General features: G+C 61.3%; 1 protein-coding gene across 2 annotated transcripts; it reads left to right on the top strand.

The window, feature by feature from the left end:
- The first annotated feature begins 1,340 nt into the window (after positions 1 to 1,340).
- CDC42BPG (CDC42 binding protein kinase gamma) lies at positions 1,341 to 21,577 on the top strand. 2 transcript variants are annotated; one of them, XM_060019197.1, is made up of 37 exons: positions 1,341 to 1,500; positions 4,039 to 4,130; positions 4,213 to 4,296; positions 4,978 to 5,073; positions 5,385 to 5,533; positions 6,052 to 6,145; positions 6,399 to 6,599; positions 6,725 to 6,973; positions 7,434 to 7,513; positions 8,359 to 8,456; positions 8,552 to 8,632; positions 8,906 to 8,997; positions 9,099 to 9,278; positions 9,694 to 9,786; positions 9,920 to 10,044; positions 10,122 to 10,194; positions 10,386 to 10,492; positions 10,579 to 10,693; positions 10,907 to 11,055; positions 11,136 to 11,224; positions 11,537 to 11,589; positions 11,674 to 11,772; positions 11,864 to 11,923; positions 13,523 to 13,628; positions 13,925 to 14,058; positions 14,140 to 14,279; positions 14,374 to 14,455; positions 15,114 to 15,330; positions 16,294 to 16,356; positions 16,480 to 17,079; positions 18,078 to 18,175; positions 18,257 to 18,341; positions 18,445 to 18,565; positions 18,703 to 18,820; positions 18,975 to 19,098; positions 19,220 to 19,305; positions 20,812 to 21,577. In XM_060019197.1, the coding sequence occupies exons 1-37, from the start codon at positions 1,341 to 1,343 to the stop codon at positions 20,866 to 20,868; spliced, it is 4,650 nt and encodes a 1,549-aa protein (XP_059875180.1). In that variant the 3' UTR covers positions 20,869 to 21,577. The 2 variants fall into 2 exon arrangements, with proteins under 2 accessions (XP_059875180.1, XP_059875179.1); XM_060019196.1 differs by having other exon boundaries at positions 19,217 to 19,305.
- The last annotated feature ends 457 nt before the right edge of the window (positions 21,578 to 22,034 follow it).

Raw genomic sequence — 22,034 nt, 5'->3', positions numbered from 1 at the left:
TGACTTGGGTGAGACAGCCCATCGCACAGACCTTGGGCGCTGCCACAGCGCAAGTCTCTGAGGAGATCAAATGGGAGACCCTGGGGGAAGCCCCCCGTGTGCTGCTAGGGACGCTCAGTTCAGCTCCTCAGAACTTCATAGAGCACCTCCCCCCTCAACACTGGCAAATTAACCCTGTACGGACTCAAGAAGGTCCCCATCTGAGGGGGGAGGCAAATCTCCAAAGAGATTTTTTAATGGAAGAATTTGTTGTCTGAAGCCACTAAAATGCCCCACCCTTTGGTCCCTCCTCTTGGACAGCCCCACAGCCCCATGGCGTCTGGTCCAGCACAGCTGAAGACAGCTGGACAGAAGTCAGAAATATCACTGGACAGAGTCAGTCCCTCCCCTCTCCCACCTCCTCCAACCCAGCCTCGACCTCTCCTTGGCCCTCACGTTCCAGGCGGGCCTCCCAGGCTTAAAAAGCCTGTGGTGACATTACCAGCCCCGCCCCACTCCAGGGTCTAGCTGCGAGGCTTCCTCACCCTCAGCCCTCAATTCACCTTCGTCCTTCCCAAGCCTCAGTGTGTCCATCTGACAAATGGGTGTAACCATCCCTGCCTCACCTACCGGTCTCCCAGGTCGGCTGTAACGATGCAAACAACATTAAATCAGAAACTAGCCAGTTTTTTGGAGGGGGTGCCGAGAGGCCGGCATCCCGGGGAGGGAGCGGACTACAACTCCCATCCGGCTCCGGGGCCGCGGGAGTCCCCAGCCCCTCTCCCCGCGCTGAGGGAGAGGCTGCCCCTGTTCCAGGGGGCGAGGGAAGCTGCAGTGTCCTGGGCATCCCCCACCTAGGATAGGGGCCGGCGAGGGCCATGGTGGGCCTGGGCCTGGGGCTGCGAGAAGATAAGTGCGGCCGTCCGGGCCGCGATGGGACACCCCTTCCTCCTCTCCTCCCACTCCCCCACCCCGCCCCCTCTCCCCATCCCCACCCCCCCACACCCCCATCCCCCCTACCCCTAACCCACCCCGCCTTCCTTGCTCCGCCCCGCCCAGGAGTTACTCTTCGGGGCCCGCCCCCCCACTTCCTGGCCGGGAGTTGGGCCCGCCCCCGCGCGCCTCCGCCCTCCCACCTTCACCTCCAGTCGCGTCTCCCATTGGCCGGCGCACACCTGCCCGTCCGTCGGGGGGCGGGGCGGAGGGTGGGGCGCGGCGCCCAGGTGAGGGCGGGCAGGCGGCTCCGGAGAAAGGTGACAGCGGGGAGGGCGGGAGGGTGGGGGGAGGACGCGCGGACCGACAGACGGACGGACCGACGGGCAGGCATGCGGGCGGCTCGACTCTAGACTCCGGCCGCAGCCATGGAGCGGCGGTTGCGCGCGTTGGAGCGGCTGGCGCGGGGCGAGGCCGGCGGCGGCCCGGGGCTCGACGGCCTGCTGGATCTGCTTCTGGGGCTGCACCAAGAGCTCAGCAGCGCCCCCCTGCGGCGGGAGCGCAACGTGGCGCAGTTCCTGAGCTGGGGTGAGTGGCCCGGGAGGGACCGTGGGGGGGTTGCCCGAGGGACACCGCGCCAGGAGCCTCTCCCTCCGTGCTCCACGCCCACAGACCCTCCCGCGGGGAGCCGCACTCCCACAGGTTTCTCCCCTTCCCAGACGACCCGCACTGGCCCTGATACATGCCACCAGACCCCGGCCCTCTCAGTCACCTACACACTTTACCCTTATTCAGATTCACACACACACTTGTTCCCACTCCCAGAACCTGGCACGAGTGCACCACACACATCTCACTCACACACACAGAAACTTGGCCCCAGGGGTAGACCCCAGACACATGTACACAGTACACGCTCCACACGGAGTCATCTCATGACCTGTGAGAACACAGCCTCTCACACGGAGACCCCTGTGCATGTGACCCACTGACAAACATGCTTTCTCTGGCTCCCACATTCCACAGACACACTGAGACACGTGCAGCTCCTGGAGAGACCCAAGGAACCCTGCCGACCCCCGCACCCACACTGGATCTGATACGCACTTGTCTCCTTCCGCTCACAGATCCATAGGTAGTGCACACTTGCAGGCATCCCCTGCCCACCGCACCCCACACTGCCATTTCCCTGCACACCAGACCACCCAAGACGACACAGGAACCAACCTCAGACCCTCTGTGCGCAAGCGGCTGCCCAGGCCTCCTGAGGGCTGCTCCCCAGGGCTGGGGCAGGGGGCTGGATGGAGGTGGGTCTGCACCCCTTCCTGGCATTGACTCATCTGAGTCACTGGGAGTGGCTGGCCTGGGATGACCCTGAATCCAGTGTGGGCACTGGTGCCACCCCAAGGGCTCCCTGGTCACGCCTGTCCAGGCCATGGGGGAAGGACAGGGGGGCCTGGCTTGGAGGGCGGGGTGAGGCGAGTGTTTGCCCAGTGGGCGACTAGCATTCCTGGCACTCCTGAGATCTGGGCCAGCACGAGGCCCAACCTGGCACGGTTAGGGGCCTGTGAGACATGCCAGTGAGTTGGGCCCAGTGCCAGCCCTTTCCTCTAGCGTGAGGGCAGTCAGAGGGCCCCTGCCTCTGCTGCCCACCTGTCTCCCCGGTACTCCTGCACCTTATGTGTGTGTGTCTATGTTGTCATCACCCCCTGTGATGCCCACACACACGTGTGCTCCTCCCTGCCTGCCTCTGGCACCTCTGCCCTGGACCCCAGCGTGGGGGCCTGTCTGTTGACATCTCCCCAGGTAACTCACAGAGCGGTGACTCACTCTGCTCCTGCCTCAACTTGTCCCTGCTCCTGCCCAGAGCCCCCGTCTGTGCAGCACGGCAAGGGGACTGGGCAGCCTGTCCTGGGGGCCTGGGTCCTCCTGGCTGTAGGCCCCAGGCTTTGGCCCCTGTCTGGCTGGTGGGTAGCCACCCTCACCTCGGGTTCCCCCTTGCAGACCTGCAGCTGCTCCTCCCCAGCTGCACACATGGACCCAGGAAAAAGACAATTAATTTCTGTAATGAGGTTTCCACACCACCCATGCTGGGGGGGTTCTGCCTGATAAACCTGTGGAGCAGCTCTCTGTCCCAACCACAGACCTGCCCAGCCGGCAGGGAGTTTACCTGCTGGCAGGGGGAAACTGAGGCAAGGAGCCAGACTGTAGCTGTCCCCAAGCCCTGCTGCGCCCCCTCACCTCCCTAAGTTTCCAGGCCCCAGTTCCCTCCCGCAGGCCTGGGGCTCCTCCAGGCCTAGAAGGGCCGGGGAGTGGCTGGACATGTCCCTCCTGGGAGTGTCAGGGACTCTAAGGAGGAGGTTCGTGGCCAGATGCAGGTCCAGAGAGCGAGGCAGGGCTCAGAGGCGTAGGGCTGGTCAGGCCTGGAGGAGATCCTGAGCACTCACACCCTCAGGTGCCAGCGTCGGGCGCCAGGGGAAGGTGTTTTGGCCCGTTTTTGAGTCTTGTGAGAACCTGGGCAGACCTCACTGTGCCTCCGGCCTGAGGAGGCCCCACACGGGGAGCACAGAGCCTGCCCGCCCAGAGCCCCGTAGAACCATGCCCTACCTGTCCTCCGGGGCCGCCCCAGGCCTCACTCCAGCCAGGTACCTCTGTGCCTACAGAGGGACCCACAGCTCCTCAGTGGCAGAGAAGCCTCTCTGGGGACAAGGAATGTTGCTGGTCCAGTTTCCCAAGACAGGCCCTGGCCTGGTCCTGCTAAAGGGCCAAGAACTGTGAGCTGGGGGTGGGAATGGTATCCCCATCATTCCAGGGTGACCTGGCCAGCCATGGTCAGCCCCCAGGCTGGGGAGAACTACAAATCCCATCAGCCCCTGGGATAGAGGCCACCTGGAATCTGGGGACAGGGGTCCAGGGAACCATGGATTCCGGGGGGCCAGGTAGTCAGCCAAGCCAGGACCCCACCTTCCACGCTTCCTGATCGTGGCTGAATGGGCTGCAGCTCCTGTCAACCCCTTGGCCACAGGCCATCCCTGGGGAGGTCATCCCTGCCCTGGCCTTGTGGGAGCTGCAGGTGAGAGAGAGCCTCCCTGCAGGCTCTCTGAGCCCCACTTTGTGTGCCCTCAGTCAGTCCCTTCATAGCAAAGGTGAAAGAGCTGCAGCTGCAGAGAGATGACTTTGAGATCTTGAAGGTGATCGGCCGAGGGGCCTTCGGGGAGGTGAGCAAAGGGCCTTGGGGTAGTGGGTAGGAGGGCGTTTGCACCCAGGCTGGACTGACCCCAGTGCTCTCTGTGGCCTCAGGTCGCTGTGGTGAGGCAGAGGGACAGTGGCCAGATTTTTGCCATGAAAATGCTGCACAAGTGGGAGATGCTGAAGAGGGCCGAGGTCAGTGTCGCGTCTGGGGGAACTCTGGGTGGCTACAGGCCTCCGAGACCTGCAGGGGAAGTGGCCGGGCATGGCTGCTGAACAGGAAGAGGAGCCACCCCAGCAGCGCGTATTCTTCCTATCCCTTCCACACAATAAGCCTTTCTTAGAACAAGCAGAATTGTTCCCATTTTCTTCCTTTTTTTTTTTTATTTGCCTGCGTTGGGTCTTCATTGCTGCGCGTGGGCTTTCTCTGGTTGCGGCGAACAGGGGCTACTCCTCGTTGCAGTGCGCAGGCTTCTCGTTGCGGTGACTTCTCTTGTGTGGAGCATGGGCTCTAGGCATGTGGGCTTCAGTAGCTGTGGCTCGCGGGCTCCAGAGCGCAGGCTCAGTAGTTGTGACGCATGAGCTTAGTCGCTCCACGGCATGTGGGATCTTCCCGGACCAGGGCTCGAACCCGTATGCCTTGCATAAGCAGGCGGATTCTTAGCCACTGCGCCACCAGGGAAGTCCCTCCATTTTCTTTATGATAACACTGAGGCCCAGAGCCATAAAGCACAGGCTCAGGCTCACACAGGTGACCTTGATCCACATTCCTAGACTTAACTGACTCTTTCTCCATCCCCTGAGCTGGCAAGGTGGGGTTCCTGGGCTCCGATCCCACCCTCCTCCCTTACCCCCTGTGCCCCAAAACTGTTGCAGACGGCCTGTTTCCGGGAGGAGCGGGACGTTCTGGTGAAGGGGGACAGCCGCTGGGTGACCGCTCTGCATTACGCCTTCCAGGATGAGGAGTACCTGGTGAGGATGCTCAGCAAAGCTGGAGGGGGGTTACCTAGGGACAAAGGAGAAGGCTTTTGGGGCCAGAAGCACTGATCCAGGAAGAGAGAGACCCTCCTACTGGGACGAAAAGGCTTCCACTCCCCACCAGCTCAGGCCTAGAGCCTCCTGCCTGAGGTTTGGCTGGGAGCTGGCTGCCCCAGAGCTTCTGGGAGACACAGCCTTGCCTTCCCAGAACCCTGTGGAACCCCTGTGAGGCAGGTGGGAGATGGGTCCCTGGGGCAGGTGCCCCCCCGCCATCTGATTCTTGCCCCCTGCCCACCACCTTCTAGTACCTGGTGATGGACTACTACGCTGGGGGGGACCTCCTCACTCTGCTGAGCCGCTTTGAGGACCGTCTCCCGCCTGAGCTGGCCCAGTTCTACCTGGCCGAGATGGTGCTGGCCATCCACTCGCTGCATCAGCTGGGCTACGTCCACAGGTGGGGTCCCCAAAGCCCCTGCTGCACTTTCAGTCCCTGTTGACAGCTCTGGGGGCAGCTGACCCATAAGTGCCAAGCGCTGTGCTGGGTGCTTCATATGCACAGAACCTTTGAATTCTCACACCCAAAACCTTGTGTGATGGGAGCTGCTATCATTCCATTTTCCAGATGAGGTAGTCAGGGCTTAGCACAGGTAAGCACCTGGCTCACGGTGACTCAGCCAATGGGTGGCCGAGCCGTGGGTTGCACTGGGGGAGTCTGACTCCTGTGTCCCCCATGGTACGCTCAGCTGCCTCCAAGGGTCGTCCTATGGGTCCCTCTCCCCAACTTAACCAGCTTCCTTCTTGGGAGCCAGGAGGCCTGGCCACCATCCTTCCCCCCCACACACGTGGGCACACTGCTCACATGTGGATGCAGGAACACGTGTGAGCATACACACACTCGCACACCCAGGCATGTGCCTAAAGGCACATCCACATGCACAGATCAAGCCCCTCACTCTCCCTGTCCTCCCCCAGGGACGTCAAGCCAGACAATGTCCTGCTGGACATGAATGGGCACATCCGCTTGGCCGACTTTGGCTCCTGCCTACGGCTCAACAACAGTGGCATGGTAAGGGACCCCGCCCTAGATGGGGACAGAGGAGAACCTGGCTGGGAGAACTCCCAGGAGAGCAGGAGTCACCAGGCCTAGTGCAGGTGGCATCAGACTCCCAGGGGAAGGAGGGGCTAGGCCTGGGGCCCAGGTGTGGGCACCATGCCAGCCAAGCCCTAGGGAGTTGGGGTGCTAGGCCCAGACCCAAGGCCATGGTGAGGGGCCGAGCCTGAGGCCATGGTCGTGGCGTCATTAACACCACCACCCACAGGTGGATTCGTCGGTGGCAGTGGGGACGCCCGACTACATCTCCCCTGAGATCCTGCAGGCCATGGAGGAGGGCAGGGGCCACTACGGCCCACAGTGTGACTGGTGGTCCCTGGGGGTCTGTGCCTACGAGCTGCTCTTTGGGGAGACGCCCTTCTACGCGGAATCCCTGGTGGAAACCTACGGCAAGATCATGAACCATGAGGTCTGGCCACCAGGCCCTGGGGTTCTGGGAAGGCAGCGGGACTCCTGAGTCTGCGAGGTTGGAGATGCCCGGAGGCAAGGGTGGGATTCTGGATACTCACCTGCACCCCTCCCCCGGGCCTGCAGGACCACCTGCAGTTCCCCCCAGATGTGCCCGATGTGCCGGCCAGTGCCCAAGACCTGATCCGCCAGCTGCTGTGCCGCCAGGAGGAGCGTCTGGGCCACGGAGGGCTGGACGACTTCCGGAACCACCCCTTCTTCGAAGGCATAGACTGGGAGCGGCTGGCGACTAGCACTGCCCCCTACATCCCCGAGCTTCGCGGGCCCATGGACACCTCCAACTTCGACGTGGATGACGACACCCTCAACCATCCGGTGAGTGGAGGGGCCCACAGCAGTGGGGAAACTGCCTTGAATCTCAGTGGCTGTGGGACCCTCCCCCGCACCGCGAAGTTTCCCAAAGCAGTTGGTGGGCTGGGGATGAGGCCTTCAGACCCCAGAGACTCGTGGGAGTTATGGTTCACCTGGGCTGGTTCACCTGCACTAAGGTGGGTTGTGCCAAGTGAAGGTCCTTTAACCACAAGTGTCATCCTGTTAATCAGAAATCATGTAAGAAGGAAAACTCCCAGCAGCACCTGGGAGGCCGGAACCTCAAAGACTTATGGGAGTTGTAGTTTTTTGCAGGTGGGGGGGCTGTGTTATCCCTCTAGGTTCCCACCTGAGCAGGAGGAGGTCGGCACTCAGTCCCAGGGGGTCTCCTGGGTCTCGAGCCTCCGCCTGGAGCTGTACCTGTTACAGGTACAGAGCTGTACCTTTCCTTCTCCTCCTTCTGCAGGGGACCCTGCCGCCACCCTCCCACGGGACCTTCTTAGGCCACCACCTGCCATTTGTGGGTTTCACCTACACCTCAGGCAGGTGAGTCTAGTCCTCACACACCTTGTGGGAAGCTGGGGTCTGCTGGCCTGGAGAACACCAGGAGCGTAGCCCATCAGGACCCTGGGAAAGTAACCAAGTGGCCCACCTGGTATCCGCATGAGACAGGTGCTCGGGAAGTGTGCTCGAGCCCTCAGCCGGACAGTCCCCCATGCCCTCAAGGTCCTGGTGGGGCTATGCCTCCTATGGGTCCTGCCCCAGCATCTGGCCCTCACAGGACCCTCCACGGCTGGCTGGGCGAGTACTGGACTTGGAGCCAGAGGCCTAGGACCACTCCCCGAGCCTCACTTTGTACCCCTATAAAATGGGCAGGATGCTCTCAGCCCAGTTCCATTGTGGGGCTGGTCTGAGACTGCAGCGAGGTCCTGGGGGAGTGGGAGTTGCAACGTGTAAGCAGATGCGGATGCATCTGACCCTCACTCGTAGAGCGCTCACTGTGTGCTGGGCGTGGGGTCCCCTGGGCCCTTATCACTGAGTCCTCTTGACCGCCCTTGGAAGAGCCCCTAGCATCACCTGCATTTTCCTGTGAGAAAACTGAGATTCTGATATGTTCAAGGTCACACAGCTTGTAAGGGCCAGGGCTGGGGCTTGAACCAGGGCCCGGGGACCCTGGAACCACTGCTCTGGGCTGCTGCCCACACTAACAGCCTGGAGCCTCCTAAGGGCAGGGTCTGGTCTTGATTGTTTTTATTCCCAGCACAGAGCCCAGACTTGGGTACAGAGCTGGTGCATAGCGGGTGTTTCTTAGGTGAATGAATGTTTGGATGCAGAAAAGTGGAGGAGGCTGGGGGGTGGTTCTCTGCCAACTCTTGCCCTGCTCTCCCCAGTCTGGGCCCTGAGAGCACTTCTGAGCAGTTGGCTGCCCTGGAGCGGAAGCTCCGCTGTTTGGAGCAGGAGAAGGTGGAGCTGAGCCGGAAGCTCCAAGGTACGGGGGAGCCGGCTGGGCTGGGCAGGGTGGGTCTGCCCCGGGGGCTGCCGCTGCAGAACGAGCTCCTCACCTGCGGGTGCCCCCCAACACAGAGGCTCTGCCGACCCCCTCAGACCCTCGGGAACTGGAGCAGCTACGGAAGGAAGTGCAGACTCTGCAGGACAGGCTGTCAGGTACCCCCCAGCACCCCGTCTCTTTCCCCTCTACCCTCACCTTGGGGGCCGAGCTATTTTCCCAGCACACCGGAGTCCAACCTGGGTTCCAGTCCTGCCCCTGCTCTGTACGTACGTGCTGTGTGATCTTAGGGAAGTATCTTAAACTCTCTTGAGTCTGCATGTAGAAAATGGGCCAGGCTGGGGTGAGGGTTCCGTGAGATACTGCACATAGAGTTCCTGGCTGAGGCTGGGCTCTCAGCATGTGCGGGTCTCAGTGACAATTCCTGGCAGAGACGCTGAGGGACAGCAAGGTGGACGGACGCCCGGCTGGTAGCCCAGGCCAGGACAGTGACGTGCAGCAGGAGAGAGACCAGCTCCTCCAGGTAGGGCTTGGGGAGGTGGCTGAGTGGCCCGGAGTTCGAGGCTAAGGAGGTCTGTGCACTGACTCCAGGCCTTGCCCTCCCCACCGCCACCTGGACCCCAGGAGCTGGTCGAGGTGCGGGCGGGGCTGCGGGCGCAGGAGCAGGAGCTGTGCAGGGCCCAGGGGTGGCAGGAGGAGCTGCTCCGGAAGCTGCAGGAGGCCCAGGAGAGAGAGGTGGCCATGGCCAGCGAGACCCAGGCCCTGAGCTCCCAGCTGGAGGAAGCCTGGGATGCCCAGAGGGAGGTGAGTGATGGGGGGCGGGCACAGCAACAGGGCCCTGCCCCCAGGACCCCTGGTGTGGCTGGAGGAAGGCTGGGGAGCTCGGTTCGGGGTGCCGGGAACACCAAGTGCCTTTGCACCCCCTCTGTGGCTGGCCGAGACCTGAGCGAGGGAACAGGTAGGGTGGGCAAGGGTCCAACGCCTCCACTCCTGCTGCAGTCGGCAGAGCCTGAGAGTCTGGAGCAAGGCCAAGAGTTGGGGTGGACGGGGACTTCCCTGGCGGTCCAGTGGTTAAGACTCCGCGCTTCCACTGCAGGGGGCGCGGGTTTGATCCCTGGTCGGGGAACTAAGAGCCCACATGCCGCGAGGAGCGGCCAAAAATAAAAAAAAAGAGTTGGGTGGACAAGGTCAGCACTGACTGCCTCTGCTCCCATCCCAGCTGCAGGCCCAGGTGGCCGCCCTGAGCCAGGAGGTGATGCAGCTGCAGAGACGGCAGGAGCGAAGCCTGGAGAAGGAGCCTCCCCAGATCAAGGTGGTGCCTTCCCCCCGCCAAGCGGTACTTCTCTTGGCCTGGCCCCGCTCAGGGTCCTCAGGGCAAGGCCCTAGGGGTAGGGTGGGCCATGGCTTCTCAGGCCCCTGCCCTGACCCCTCTCCATGCCCTGCAGACCATCCACACTGCCTCTGAGACCAACGGCACAGGATTGCCTGAGGGCAGCAGGCCTCAGGAAGCACAGCTGAGGCAGGAGGTGGCTGCCCTGCGTGTGCAGCTGGAGCAGGCCCGCGGCCACGGGTGAGCTGGGCAGCCGGGGCAGGGGACAGGGCGAGGGCCCGAGCTGGGAGTCACGGAGTCGTCCTCCTCGCCCGCAGGCCGCGTGGGAAGGAGGAGGCTCTGTGCCGGCTACAGGAGGAGAACCAGCAGCTGAGCCGGGAGCAGCAGCGGGTGAGCAGGGCGGGCAGAGGGCCGGAGAGACAGGCAGGAGGTGGGACAGAGGCGGGGAGCCGGCAGGCCGGGTGGGCAGAGCTGCCAGGGCTGCGGGCCAGCCATAGTGGGTGAGCGAGGGTGGACACAGGTGGGCCTCAGGGGCACTGGGGCCCCTGGGGGCTGAGCCCTCCTTCCTACCGGGCCCCTAGCTGGTGGAGGAGCTGGAACGGGAGCAGCAGAGCAAGCAGAGACTGGAGGGCGCGCAGCGGGAGACGGAGAGCAACTGGGAGGCCCAGATTGCCGACATCCTCAGCTGGTGGGTGCCCCGGGGCTGAGGGCGGGGGCTGGGCCCAGGCTGGGCTGAGGGCGCAGCCCCTGACCCTGAGCCCCCTTCCCAATCAGGGTGAATGATGAGAAGGTGTCAAGAGGCTACCTGCAGGCGCTGGCCACCAAGATGGCCGAGGAGCTGGAGTCCTTGCGGAACGTGGGCACCCAGACTCTCCCTGCCCGGCCGCTGGTGAGCCCCAGGGACACCCAGGGGGAGGGGTGCCAGGAGCCGCACTCCACGGGTAGGGACGCTAGCTCACAGAAGATCAGGGACTTGCCTAAACTCACACTGGGTCAGGGGCAGAGCTGGGGCTTTGAGCCTGGCCAGGTGGTGTGGTGGGAGAGGGCCGCTGAGGTAGCCAGGCCCTCGGGGCATCTCACGTTGATTCCCCCTGGCCACCAGGATCACCAGTGGAAGGCACGGCGGCTGCAGAAGATGGAGGCGTCGGCCAGGCTGGAGCTGCAGTCAGCACTGGAGGCCGAGATACGGGCCAAGCAGGGCCTGCAGGAGCGGCTGACGCAGGTGCAGGAGGCCCAGCTGCGGGCTGAGAGGTGAGACCACGGGCAGGCACTGCGAGGGGCCCAGGACCCACGCGGAGGCCTGTGGCGAGCTCTTGCCTGGTTCTCCCCAGCCGTCTGCAGGAGGTCGAGAGGCACAACCAGGGCCTGCAGCAGGAGCTGGCTACCCTCCGGGAGGAGCTACGGGCCCGTGGGCCGGGGGGTGAGTGGCCGTCTGCATGCCTTGTCCTAGAGCAAGTCCTCTGCTCCAGGTCACCAAGGGAGTCCCACGACAGCCTGGCCGGGCTGTGGAGACAAGAGTTTGTTCCAGACTCTGCTGCCTAACCCACTATCTGTTAGCTAGCACTTACTGAGCACCTGCTGTATGCCAGCCCCCCGACACTTCCCGGCCTGTGGTCATTTCCCCATTTTACTGAGGTGGAAACTGAGGACCCCGCCCTGGCCCCTGGTTTCCTCAGTGACAAGTGTTAGGGTGGAGTCCCTGGTCCCAGTGACCCATGCCCTCTGTTTGCAGACACCAAGCCCTCAAACTCCCTGATTCCCTTCCTGTCCTTCCGGAGCTCAGAGGTAAGAACGGTTGCGGGGCTGGCTGGGGCAGAGTCCCAGGGGAGGACACAGGGACCTTGACTCTGCCCCCATCCCATTCCCCAGAAGGATTCCACCAAGGACCCCGGTGTCTCAGGAGAGGCCCTGAAGCCTGGGCTGGAGCCCGAGCTGAGGCCAGAGGGCCGCCGCAGCCTGCGCCTGGGGGTGAGGACCGACAGGAGACCCGCAGTTGGGGGGCCTGGGCCCCACCCTCTGCCTGTGCATGGCTCACCTGTTTGCTCGCCCTCCCCTGCAGGGTGTGTTCCCCAGAACGCCTGCTGCTACCACACCCCCTGCAGAAGGTCCTCCTGCAAAGGTCAGTGCCCGGCGGGGCGGAGCGGGGGCACCAAGCCATTCTGCCAGGTTTCCAAGGACCCGCTTGGGTTCCCCCCACGTGCATTCTGGCTGGCAGACTGCAGTGGGGCTGGCGGTGGTGGCAATGAGTTTGTTTTTTTTTTTAACATCTTTATTGGAGTATGATTGCTTTACAATGGTGTGTTAGTTTCTGCTTTATAACAAAGTGAATCAGTTATACATATACATATGTTCCCATATCTCTTCCCTCTTGCGTCTCCCTCCCTCCCACCCTCCCTATCCCACCCCTCCAGGTGGTCACAAAGCTCCGAGCTGATCTCCCTGTGCTATGCGGCTGCTTCCCACTAGCTACCTACCTTACATTTGGTTGTGTATATATAATGTCCATGCCACTCTCTCGCTTTGTCACAGCTTACCCTTCTCCCTCCCCATATCCTCAAGTCCATTCTCTAGTAGGTCTGTGTCTTTATTCCTGTCTTACCCCTAGGTTCTTCATGACATTTTTTTTTCTTAAATTCCATATATATGTGTTAGCATACGGTATTTGTTTTTCTCTTTCTGACTTACTTCACTCTGTATGACAGACTCTAGGTCTATCCATCTCATTACTAATAGCTCAATTTCGTTTCTTATTATGGCTGAGTAATATTCCATTGTATATATGTGCCACATCTTCTTTATCCATTCATCTGATGATGGACACTTAGGTTGTTTCCATCTCCGGGCTATTGTAAATAGAGCTGCAATGAACATTTTGGTACATGACTCTCTTTGAATTATGGTTTTCTCAGGCTATATGCCCAGTAGTGGGATTGCTGGGTCGTATGGTAGTTCTGTTTGTAGTTTTTTAAGGAACCTCCATACTGTTTTCCACAGTGGCTGTATCAATTTACATTCCCACCAACAGTGCAAGAGGGTTCCCTTTTCTCCACACCCTCTCCAGCATTTATTGTTTCTACATTTTTTGATGATGGCCATTCTGACTGGTGTGAGATGATATCTCATTGTAGTTTTGATTTGCATTTCTCTAATGATTAATGATGTTGAGCATTCTTTCATGTGTTTGTTGGCAGTCTGTATATCTTCTTTGGAGAAATGTCTATTTAGGTCTTCTATCAAACTCTTAGAGGAAAACATAGGCAGAACACTCTATGACATAAATCACAGCAAGATCCTTTCTGACCCACCTCCTAGAGAAACGGAAATAAAAACAAAAATAAACAAATAGGACCTGATGAAGCTTAAAAGCTTTTGCACAGCAAAGGAAACCATAAACAAGACCAAAAGACAACCCTCAGAATGGGAGAAAATATTTGCAAATGAAGCAACTGACAGAGGATTAATCTCCAAAATTTATAAGCAGCTCATGCAGCTCAATAACAAAAAAACAAACAACCCAATCCAAAAATGGGCAATGAGTTTTGAGTACGACCACAGGCTCGCTGGGGCTCAGAGTTCACACTGCCACCTGGCCCAAATGCACTGGTCTTGCACGAACCTCAGGGTGGCCGGGTTGGTGACGGTGGCAGGGGCGCGGGGCAGTGCGAGGCCCTCGGAGGCCAGGATCAGGCATGGGTAATGTGCGTGTCCCCCTCCCCAGCCTGGCTCACACACGCTGCGCCCCCGGAGCTTCCCATCCCCCACCAAGTGTCTCCGCTGCACCTCGCTGATGCTGGGCCTGGGCCGCCAGGGCCTGGGCTGTGACGGTGAGACCCTCACCCACTTCACCCCCCTGCACACCAGCCTCCCACGCGCCCGCCACAGCCCCTAGGTGGAGGGAACGGAAGTGGCCCCAAGCCTGCCACACCCGGGCAGTTTCAGCCCAGGCCACTGGCGCCTCCCGGTCAGCATTCCCCACTGCTCCGCTTCCTTTCTCTTTTCTCATTTTACGGGGAATCCGTGCCAGGCCGAGGGGAGCTGGGGCTGGGAGTGCCCAGGGTCCTGGGTCCGGGCTGTCCGCACCCCACCTCACACCACCCGTCGGCTCCCGCTTTCCCCACAGCTTGCGGCTACTTCTGTCACTCGACTTGTGCCCCACAGGCCCCACCCTGCCCCGTGCCCCCTGACCTCCTCCACACGGCCCTGGGAGTGCACCCTGAAACGGGCACGGGCACCGCCTACGAGGGCTTCTTGTCGGTGAGCCCGCGCTGGGGGAGGAGGAAGACGGGCGTGGGTGGCTGGGCCCTGGCAGGCCCTCCCACGCCTGCTCTCCTGCAGGTGCCACGGCCCTCGGGCGTCCGGCGGGGCTGGCAGCGAGTGTTTGCCGCCCTCAGTGACTCGCGCCTGCTGCTGTTTGATGCCCCAGACCCGAGGCTCAGCCCGGCCAGCGGGGCCCTCCTGCAGGCACTGGATCTGAGGTGGGTGCCAGGTGGTAGTTTGGGGCAGGGGATGTGTGGGTCAAGGGGGCAGCCGGGGCCGTGCGACCACTGACCTGCTCCATGAACCTCCCAGGGACCCCCAGTTCTCGGCCACGCCTGTCCTGGCCTTGGATGTTATCCACGCCCAATCCAGGGACCTGCCCCGCATCTTTAGGGTGAGTTCGGGGTGGCGGGGGAGGGTGATGGACCAGACCCCTGTCTGCCTCTGTGCTGTCCCCACTGCAGCCACTTTTCTCCATCTCCATGGCTGCCCGCTTCCTCTCGCCCCCTCGCCTCCACGTGGATGGCTACAGTGGCTTCCGCTCTGGTCCGTGTAGCTACACTTCATCGTGCAGTGCAGTTTTCCATATATGAAGCTGGTTGTGTCCTGCCGCGTTTAGGACGCTTCTGCGGCTTCCCATCGCCCTCAGCGTGCTCCTAACCGTAGCCTTGAGGCCCCACATCTCTGACCCTACCAGCTCCCTGCCCCTCCCCCACCTCAAGCACTCCGGGTCACTCCACTCATCCCCCAGGCTCCGGCAGAAATGTGTCTTCCTCTGGGAAGTCGTCTTTCACTGCTTAGCCTGGGTGAGGGGGCCCCACCCTGTGGTCTCACGATGCCCCATCCTTCCCCTCCGATGGCACTGGTCCCACGGCTCTGGAGGAGTCGTCCCCATGCTTGTCTGACCAGCCCACCTGGCTTATCACCTGCTGCAAGACAGCACCTAGCACTGCCCCGGGCAAGCCGAGGCCAGTGCTAATAAGCATCAGCCCCTGGAGGAAGGATGGCTGGCTCTTGGCCCTCTGCCCCCCAGCCTGGGTCCCCGCCCGCAGGTGACGGCCTCCCAGCTGACGGTGCCGCCCGCCACGTGCACCGTGCTGCTGTTGGCGGAGAGCGAGGGTGAGCGGGAACGCTGGCTGCAGGTGCTGGGCGAGCTGCAGCAGCTGCTGCTGGACGCACGGCCCAGGCCCCGGCCGGTGTACACGCTCAAGGAGGCCTACGACAACGGGCTGCCGCTGCTGTCCCACGCGCTCTGTGCCGCCATCATCGGTGAGCCTCACGCAGAGGGGGCGTCGCCCAGGCAGGCTCGGGGGAGGAGTCCCGGGCTGCCACGGTCACTAGGGCCGCTGGCACTGCCCGGTCCCTGCAGCCCTGAGCTGTGGACTCTCCTGCACGTGTCCTCCTCGCCTCTCCTCTGGGCACAGCTGTGTGATGAGGGACCTGGGCCGAGGGTTGGGAGCCTGGCTTCTGCCACTCCATTTCTCTGCACCCTCCTTTCTGCTTTTTCTAAAAGAATCTCAAGTGAGCGAAAAGAGCAGAGGCTTTAGGAAGAGATAAAGGAGGGTTCCGCTCCTGACCCTTACCAGCAGCCAGGTGACCATGGGGGAGCCTCACACTGTCTCCTTTGGGGCTGCTGTGTTCAGCCAGGAGCCTGGTGCACCGTGGGGCCTCCGTATCGGACAGCTGGGGAACAGGAGAGGAGCCTCCCTGGCCTCCCCCGGCAGCCAGGCCCCGAAGCGGCCCTGCCCCGGCGGGCTGGGACCTCTCCCTGCAACCCCTCAGGACGGGGGCTACAGGAGCCACTGCCCGCGTCCTCCAGGTCCCCTGTGTCAGTCTGGAGCCGGGGGACGAGGGCATTTGTCGAGCAGGGATTGCTGTGAGCTTAACACTCACCCTGCACTGCTTCATCTCTCCACAGCCTCACAGCAGCTGTGTGAGAAAGGTTAACCACTATTATTCCCGTTTTACATAAGGGGAAACCAAGGCTCCGAGAGGTGACATGACTTACCCCAAATCCCACAGCTCAGGGTGGGGGACCTCTCACCCTGACTCCTGTCCCCGTGGCCCTTCCCTATTAGAGCCAGTCCAGACTCTGGGACAGAAGGGTCCAGTGATGCAGGGACAGTGTCCTCAGGAGAAACCTAAGCTTAGCAAGGGCAGGCAGCCTGCCCAGTCTTCTGCCTCTGGATGGGCCTTTGGATCCCTGACCCTCTCCCTCCCTCCCTCCACCAGACCAGAAACGGCTTGCTCTGGGCACTGAGGAGGGACTGTTTGTGATCCACCTGCACAGCAACGGTACCTACCAGGCTGGGCCAGGGCGGGCGTGGGTGCGCGTCAGCCCCGGGGGACAGAGGAGGCTGGGCACCCACCCGCTCCTCACCGACCTGCCGGTGACACTCTCCCTCGCCAACCCCACAGACATCTTCCAGGTGGGTGAGTGCCGGCGGGTGCAGCGGCTGGCCGTGAGCCCCACCGCGGGCCTTCTGGTCGTGCTGTGCGGCCGCGGCCCCAGCGTGCGCCTCTTTGCCCTGGCCGAGCTGGAGAACATGGAGGCATCAGGAGCCAAGATCCCCGAGTCCCGAGGCTGCCAGGCCCTGGCAGCCGGGCGCATCCTGCAGGCCCGCACCCCCGTGCTCTGTGTCGCAGTCAAGCGCCAGGTGCTCTGCTACCAACTGGGTCCAGGCCCGGGGCCCTGGCAGCGCCGCATCCGCGAGCTGCAGGCACCAGCACCTGTGCAGAGCCTGGGGCTGCTGGGTGACCGGCTGTGCGTGGGCGCAGCTGGCGCCTTCACCCTCTACCCGCTGCTCAACGAGGCTGCGCCCTTAGCGCTGGGAGCCGGTCTGGTGCCTGAGGAGCTGCCCCCATCCCGCGGGGGCCTGGGTGAGGCCCTGGGCGCCGTGGAGCTCAGTCTCAGTGAGTTCCTGCTGCTCTTCACCACCGCCGGGGTCTATGTGGACAGCGCCGGCCGCAAGTCTCGCATCCAAGAGCTGCTGTGGCCAGCAGTGCCCACGGGTTGGGGTGAGGCCTTTGGAGGGCCAGGCTGGGTGGGGCCTGACACCTGCGGTGTAGCCCACGCGTTGGAGGAAGACAGGGCCCTGCCCAGACTCCTGAGCTTGGATTCGGAGGCCAGCGTGTGTCCTCCTGCCCGACCACACCCTCGGTGGCTTGCACGGGATCATCTTCCCCTGCCTGAAGTACTCTCCTTTCCGTACCTGGCAAACTCTTAACCGAGTCCAGCCCCAGTGGCAGCTCAGGGCCTAGAGCTGGTAGGCCCTCCAGAGATGACCCCCATGATTGCTGTCACTATCGTTACAGCTTTCACACTCCCTCCCTCCCCCCACGATCGGTCCTTTGCTCCTTCTTGCTGCCCCACCTCTGTTCACACCTCTGCCCTGGCTCTCTGCACCTTCTTTGTGTGGGGGGCCTGGAATTCTTCATCACATCCAGTACCCAGCCCAGGCAAGCGCACCCCAGAGGCTATGAATGTTTGGAGGAATGAATGAATGAATGGACAGGGCAGCGGGGGAGTCCCACATGTCCACAGGTAGCTGGTGTGATGGGCTACAGCCTGGAAGAGAGGGACAGCACTCCTTTTATGAACAATCGCCCGTCTGGGGGTGAGGCCTGTGGGTTGGGACCAGACTGCTGGGGGCCCATTCCCAGCGCTCACTCACCACTGAGTGAGACTTAGCTCTGGGGTTTCCGTTCCCTCATCTTAAGTTAGGGGCAATAATACTACCTGCCCGGAGTTGTTTGAGAATTAAAGGAGGAAAACTGTGCAACATGGTTAGAACTAGGCTGGCGTGGCTAGAGTGAGTGCTCCCTGATCGTTATCTCTAACTTGCTATGGAGGTTGGGTGGGGCAACCGGGAGAAGAAGAAGGACCTTTGGTGGGGCGTGGAAGTTACGGTGCTGTGACAGTACACAGGGTGTTCCCTGTGATAGGGAGGGGGAAACAAGCCCAGAGAGGTGCCTCACTTGCCTGGGGCTGCACAGCACAGTTTCCCACTCTACAGGTTACGCAGCCCCCTACCTGACAGTGCTGAGCGAGAACGCCATCGATGTGTTTGATGTGAGGAAAGCAGAATGGGTCCAGACGGTGCCACTCAAGAAGGTGAGGGCCCGCTCAGATCCCTGGGGCTGGACTGGGGTGTGGTCGGGTAGTATGGCGTGACCTCTGTGCCTGTTGCCTCAGGTGCGACCCCTGAACCCAGAGGGCTCCCTGTTCCTCTTTGGCACCGAGAAGGTCCGCCTGACCTACCTCAGGAACCTGCTGGCAGGTGAGGGAGAGTGGGGGTGGAGGAAGGGGTGTGACCCTGAGCACCAGTTGACTGGCGCCATGGGATCTTGTGAGCACCGCCCAGCTCTCTGCTGCTCCTGCAGATAAGGACGAGTTCGACATCCCCAACCTCACCGACAACAGCCGGCGCCAGCTGTTCCGCACCAAGAGCAAGCGCCGCTTCTTCTTCCGCGTGTCGGAGGAGCAGCTGCAGCAGCAGCGCAGGTGCGCGTGCGTGTTGCGGTGGCTGGGCGGGACCTCCTACTCTTGGGGGCGGGACGAAGCACGAACCTCGCTGTCCCGGAGAGGGCAGGAAGGTGTCACCTTCGCCGCCTCCCTCCCTTCACCCCTTCCCCCTGTAGGGAGATGCTGAAGGACCCTTTTGTGCGCTCCAAGCTCATCTCAACCCCCACCAACTTCAACCACCTGGTGCACGTGGGCCCTGCAGACGGAAGGCCCAGCGCCAGGGACCTGCCCCCGGTGAGTGTGAGTCCTCTGGAGCCAATCCCAAGCCTCCCTGGTGAGGCTGAGCCAATCACCGGCCTCTGCTTACATGGGACCCGGGACCTCAGGGCGTCCAGGCCGTACGCAGTTCATTTGACCTGGTTCCAGCCTTCCACCCTGTCCCCAACAGGCTCCGGAAGAGAAGGGCCAAGGTGCCCGCAGCTCTGGCCTGCAGCGGCCCCACAGCTTCTCCGAGGCCCCGCGGCGCCCAGCTTCCATGGTCAGTGACGGCCTCGCTGGAGACGCGGACCACAGTAAGGACAGCCTCACAGCCTCCACTACCTCTGCATCCCTCCCCCGTGTTTCCATCCCCTTTGGACCCTTCAAACCTGACCCTGGATTTTTGTCCCCTTGCTCATCCTGCTCCTGGAGCAGTGAAGAGGAAGCCTTGGACGTCTCTGTCCAGCGAGTCGGTGTCCTGCCCCCAGGGATCTCTGAGCCCCGTGGCCTCCCTGATACAGGTGAGCCAGTGGGGGCTCTCCCTTTCCCCGTTGAAAGGCAGGCATTTCTGTTTCGTGCTGGGACCTGAGGCCAGAGAACAAGCTGAGCCCATCCCTGCCTTGGATGCTAAGAGATGCTGACTCTCCCCTGTCTCGCCCCTTAGTGGGTCCCAGCAGGGGCCTGGAGGTAGGTCAGCCGAGGTCTGACTGTCTTGGCTCTGACTGTACCAGCAGTGTGGCCCCGGGCGAGGTGCCCAGCCTCCCTGAGCTTGCCTCGCCTGTAAAATGAGGTTATTGTTATGAGACCTGTAGGAGGTACCTGGCACAAGGGGAGAGCACCACAGCAGGGGAGCTCTTGGATTTTTTTTTTTGGCCACGCCACTTGGCTTGCGGGATCTTAGTTCCCCTGCCAGAGATTGAACCCAGGCCCTCAGCAGTGAGAGTGCGGAGTCCTAGCCGCTGGACTGCTAGGGATTTCCCGCTCTAGGAACTCCTGTGGGCGAGAGGTCAGAGGAGGGAGCAGTCCACTCTGGCTGCGGACCAGGAAGATCTAAGGACTTGGGAAGGCTCCCACTCCCCCTCCAGCCACGTCTCCAACTGCCGCCCCCACTGCAGCCGCACCAAGCCACTCAGAGCCCTGGGACCACCATGTTCTTTCACACCTCCAAGCCCTCACCCCTGCTGTCTCCCCTGCTTCTCTTGAAATACCCTTTCCTGTCATCCACCTGATTAAGGGCCAGGCCATCTTCAAGGCTCTGCACCACTGTCATCTTCTCCAGAGACCACTTGGCTGCCTGGTCACGTGGTCACTGCCGCCCTCCTCCCTCCACCTCCTAACTGTTGATCCTGCTGTGCTGTGATTTTCATCTGGGTTCCTTGATTGTGGGGGTCAAGTTTGTCTTCTGCTTGGAGTAAAGCCTATTCGTTGATTGAATGTAGAATGGAGTGAATGAACAAAGGGGCTTTGGTTTGGGCTCCAGAGTTCAGTAGGATTTCCTCAGGCTCTTCTCACATACCCCTACCCCACCTCTCATCTGACCTCCTCCGATGGCCCTGCTGCAGCAAGGGATGTGTCCTGGGGAAGCCTCTGGGAGGCACTGACCTGGTGAGGGAAGAGTCCTGCTTCCTCTTTCTTTCTTTTTTTTTTTTTTTATAAATTTATTTATTTATTTTTGGCTGCGTTGGGTGTTCGTTGCTGCGTGCAGGCTTTCTCTAGTTGTGGCGAGCGGGGGCTACTCTTCGTTGTGGTGCGCGGGCTTCTCACTGCGGTGGCTTCCCTTGTGGCGGAGCGCGGGCTCTAGGCGTACGGGCTTCAGTAGTTGTGGCGAACGGGCTCAGTAGTTGTGGCTCGCGGGCTCATTAGTTGTGGTGCACGAGCTTAGTTGCTCCGCGGCATGTAGGATCTTCCCGGACCAGGGCTCGAACCCATGTCCCCTGCATTGGCAGGCGGAGTCGTAACCACTGTGCCACCAGGGAAGTCTCCTGCCTTCCTCCTTCTACCCTGACTTCCTTCTGTTTCCACTCCAGGTCTCAGAACGGCCCCGGAGCCTCCCCCTGGCCCCTGAATCTGAGAGCTCCCCTTGACACCCTCCGGCGGGGCCCAACCCCCAATCCCAGGACCGAGAGATGCGAGAGAGCAAAGAGCTTGAGGAACGCCATATTCCGGCCGGTCCGGAACGTGTGGAAATTCGGACTCAGGGCAGGCCTGGCCTGGGCAGCCATGGCCTGGGTTGCTAGGACAGGGCCGGGGCGGGATCTGACTCCCAGCCCTCATCCCGCCCTTCACTCTGCTCCCAGCCCCAGCCTGTGCTAGCCATGGGGAATAGGATGGCCCCCTTCTGCCCTGGGGGCCCCTCTGCGCCAGTGTCCAGGGGTGATTTTGCCAAAGCTGTCACTTCCAGGGCCAGGCCCCCGGAGTCTTGTGATCAAGAGTCCAGAAGAGGGACAGAGAGGGGCCGGGTTCCTGGGAGCAGTCTGGGGTCGTGGCTGTGGACTGTCTAGCCCCCAAGGAGGTTGAGTTGGGGCATATCCCAGTCTCTGCTCAGGGTCAGGGCAGGAAAGACAGGCTCTAATCCAGAGGAAGAGGTAGAGAAGGAGGGAGAGGATGTTGGTGAAGGAGGTGAGAGAGGCAAGGGGGAGGAAAGGAAGTGCAAGAGGAGGGGAGAGTGATTGGAAGGAGGTGAAAGCCATCCAGAGGAGAAGGACAGAAGGATAAAGGAGGAGCGATGGAGAAGAGAGAGGCCAGAGGAGGGGGTGGAGGGAGAGGGAGCTAGGAGAGCACAGGCACAGGCGCCTTCTGTCTGGGGGGAGTCGGTGGGGGTGGGAAGAGGGAGGGGCTCTGAGAGCCAACTGACATTGTCATCTAATTTGTCCAGGAGGAAGATAACTCCGAGCCAGGGATGGGATGGGGGGGTATTTATAAGGGCTGCTTGGTGGGAGATGGGCACCCTACGGGTTTCCAGGCACACTCTGGCCCTTCGCAGAAAGGCGGGGGGTCATTTTTCTCAAAGCTTCAACCACCTGTGTATTAGGGGATCATAGGGGCATTTTATTATTGATCACAGTCATTATTATTGTTATTATATTACTATTTTTATTAAACCTCCCCCTACTGATGAGTAGGGAGCAAAATAAATATTTATCTCCTCAAATGCCATATTCCCGGGAGGGATAGACCCTGACACTCTGTGAGGCAGTAAGAAACCAATAAAGACAACTTTGTAAGCTGCTGGCCTCCCCACCTGGATCTG

The sequence above is a fragment of the Delphinus delphis genome, chromosome 8 (assembly GCF_949987515.2).
Source record: "Delphinus delphis chromosome 8, mDelDel1.2, whole genome shotgun sequence".
Lineage (NCBI taxonomy): Eukaryota > Metazoa > Chordata > Mammalia > Artiodactyla > Delphinidae > Delphinus > Delphinus delphis.
The sequence above is the reverse complement of the archived record's forward strand: the minus strand, read 5'-3'. Positions and strand labels throughout refer to the sequence as shown.

Bases quoted from the DNA above. Each gene is read 5' to 3' on its own strand.
- CDC42BPG (XM_060019196.1), top strand. From the start codon at position 1,341: ATGGAGCGGCGGTTGCGCGCGTTGGAGCGGCTGGCGCGGGGCGAGGCC. The intron at 6,974-7,433 runs GTGAGTGGAGGG...CTCCTTCTGCAG, and splicing joins ACGACACCCTCAACCATCCG to GGGACCCTGCCGCCACCCTC. The intron at 16,357-16,479 runs GTACCTACCAGG...CCAACCCCACAG, and splicing joins GATCCACCTGCACAGCAACG to ACATCTTCCAGGTGGGTGAG.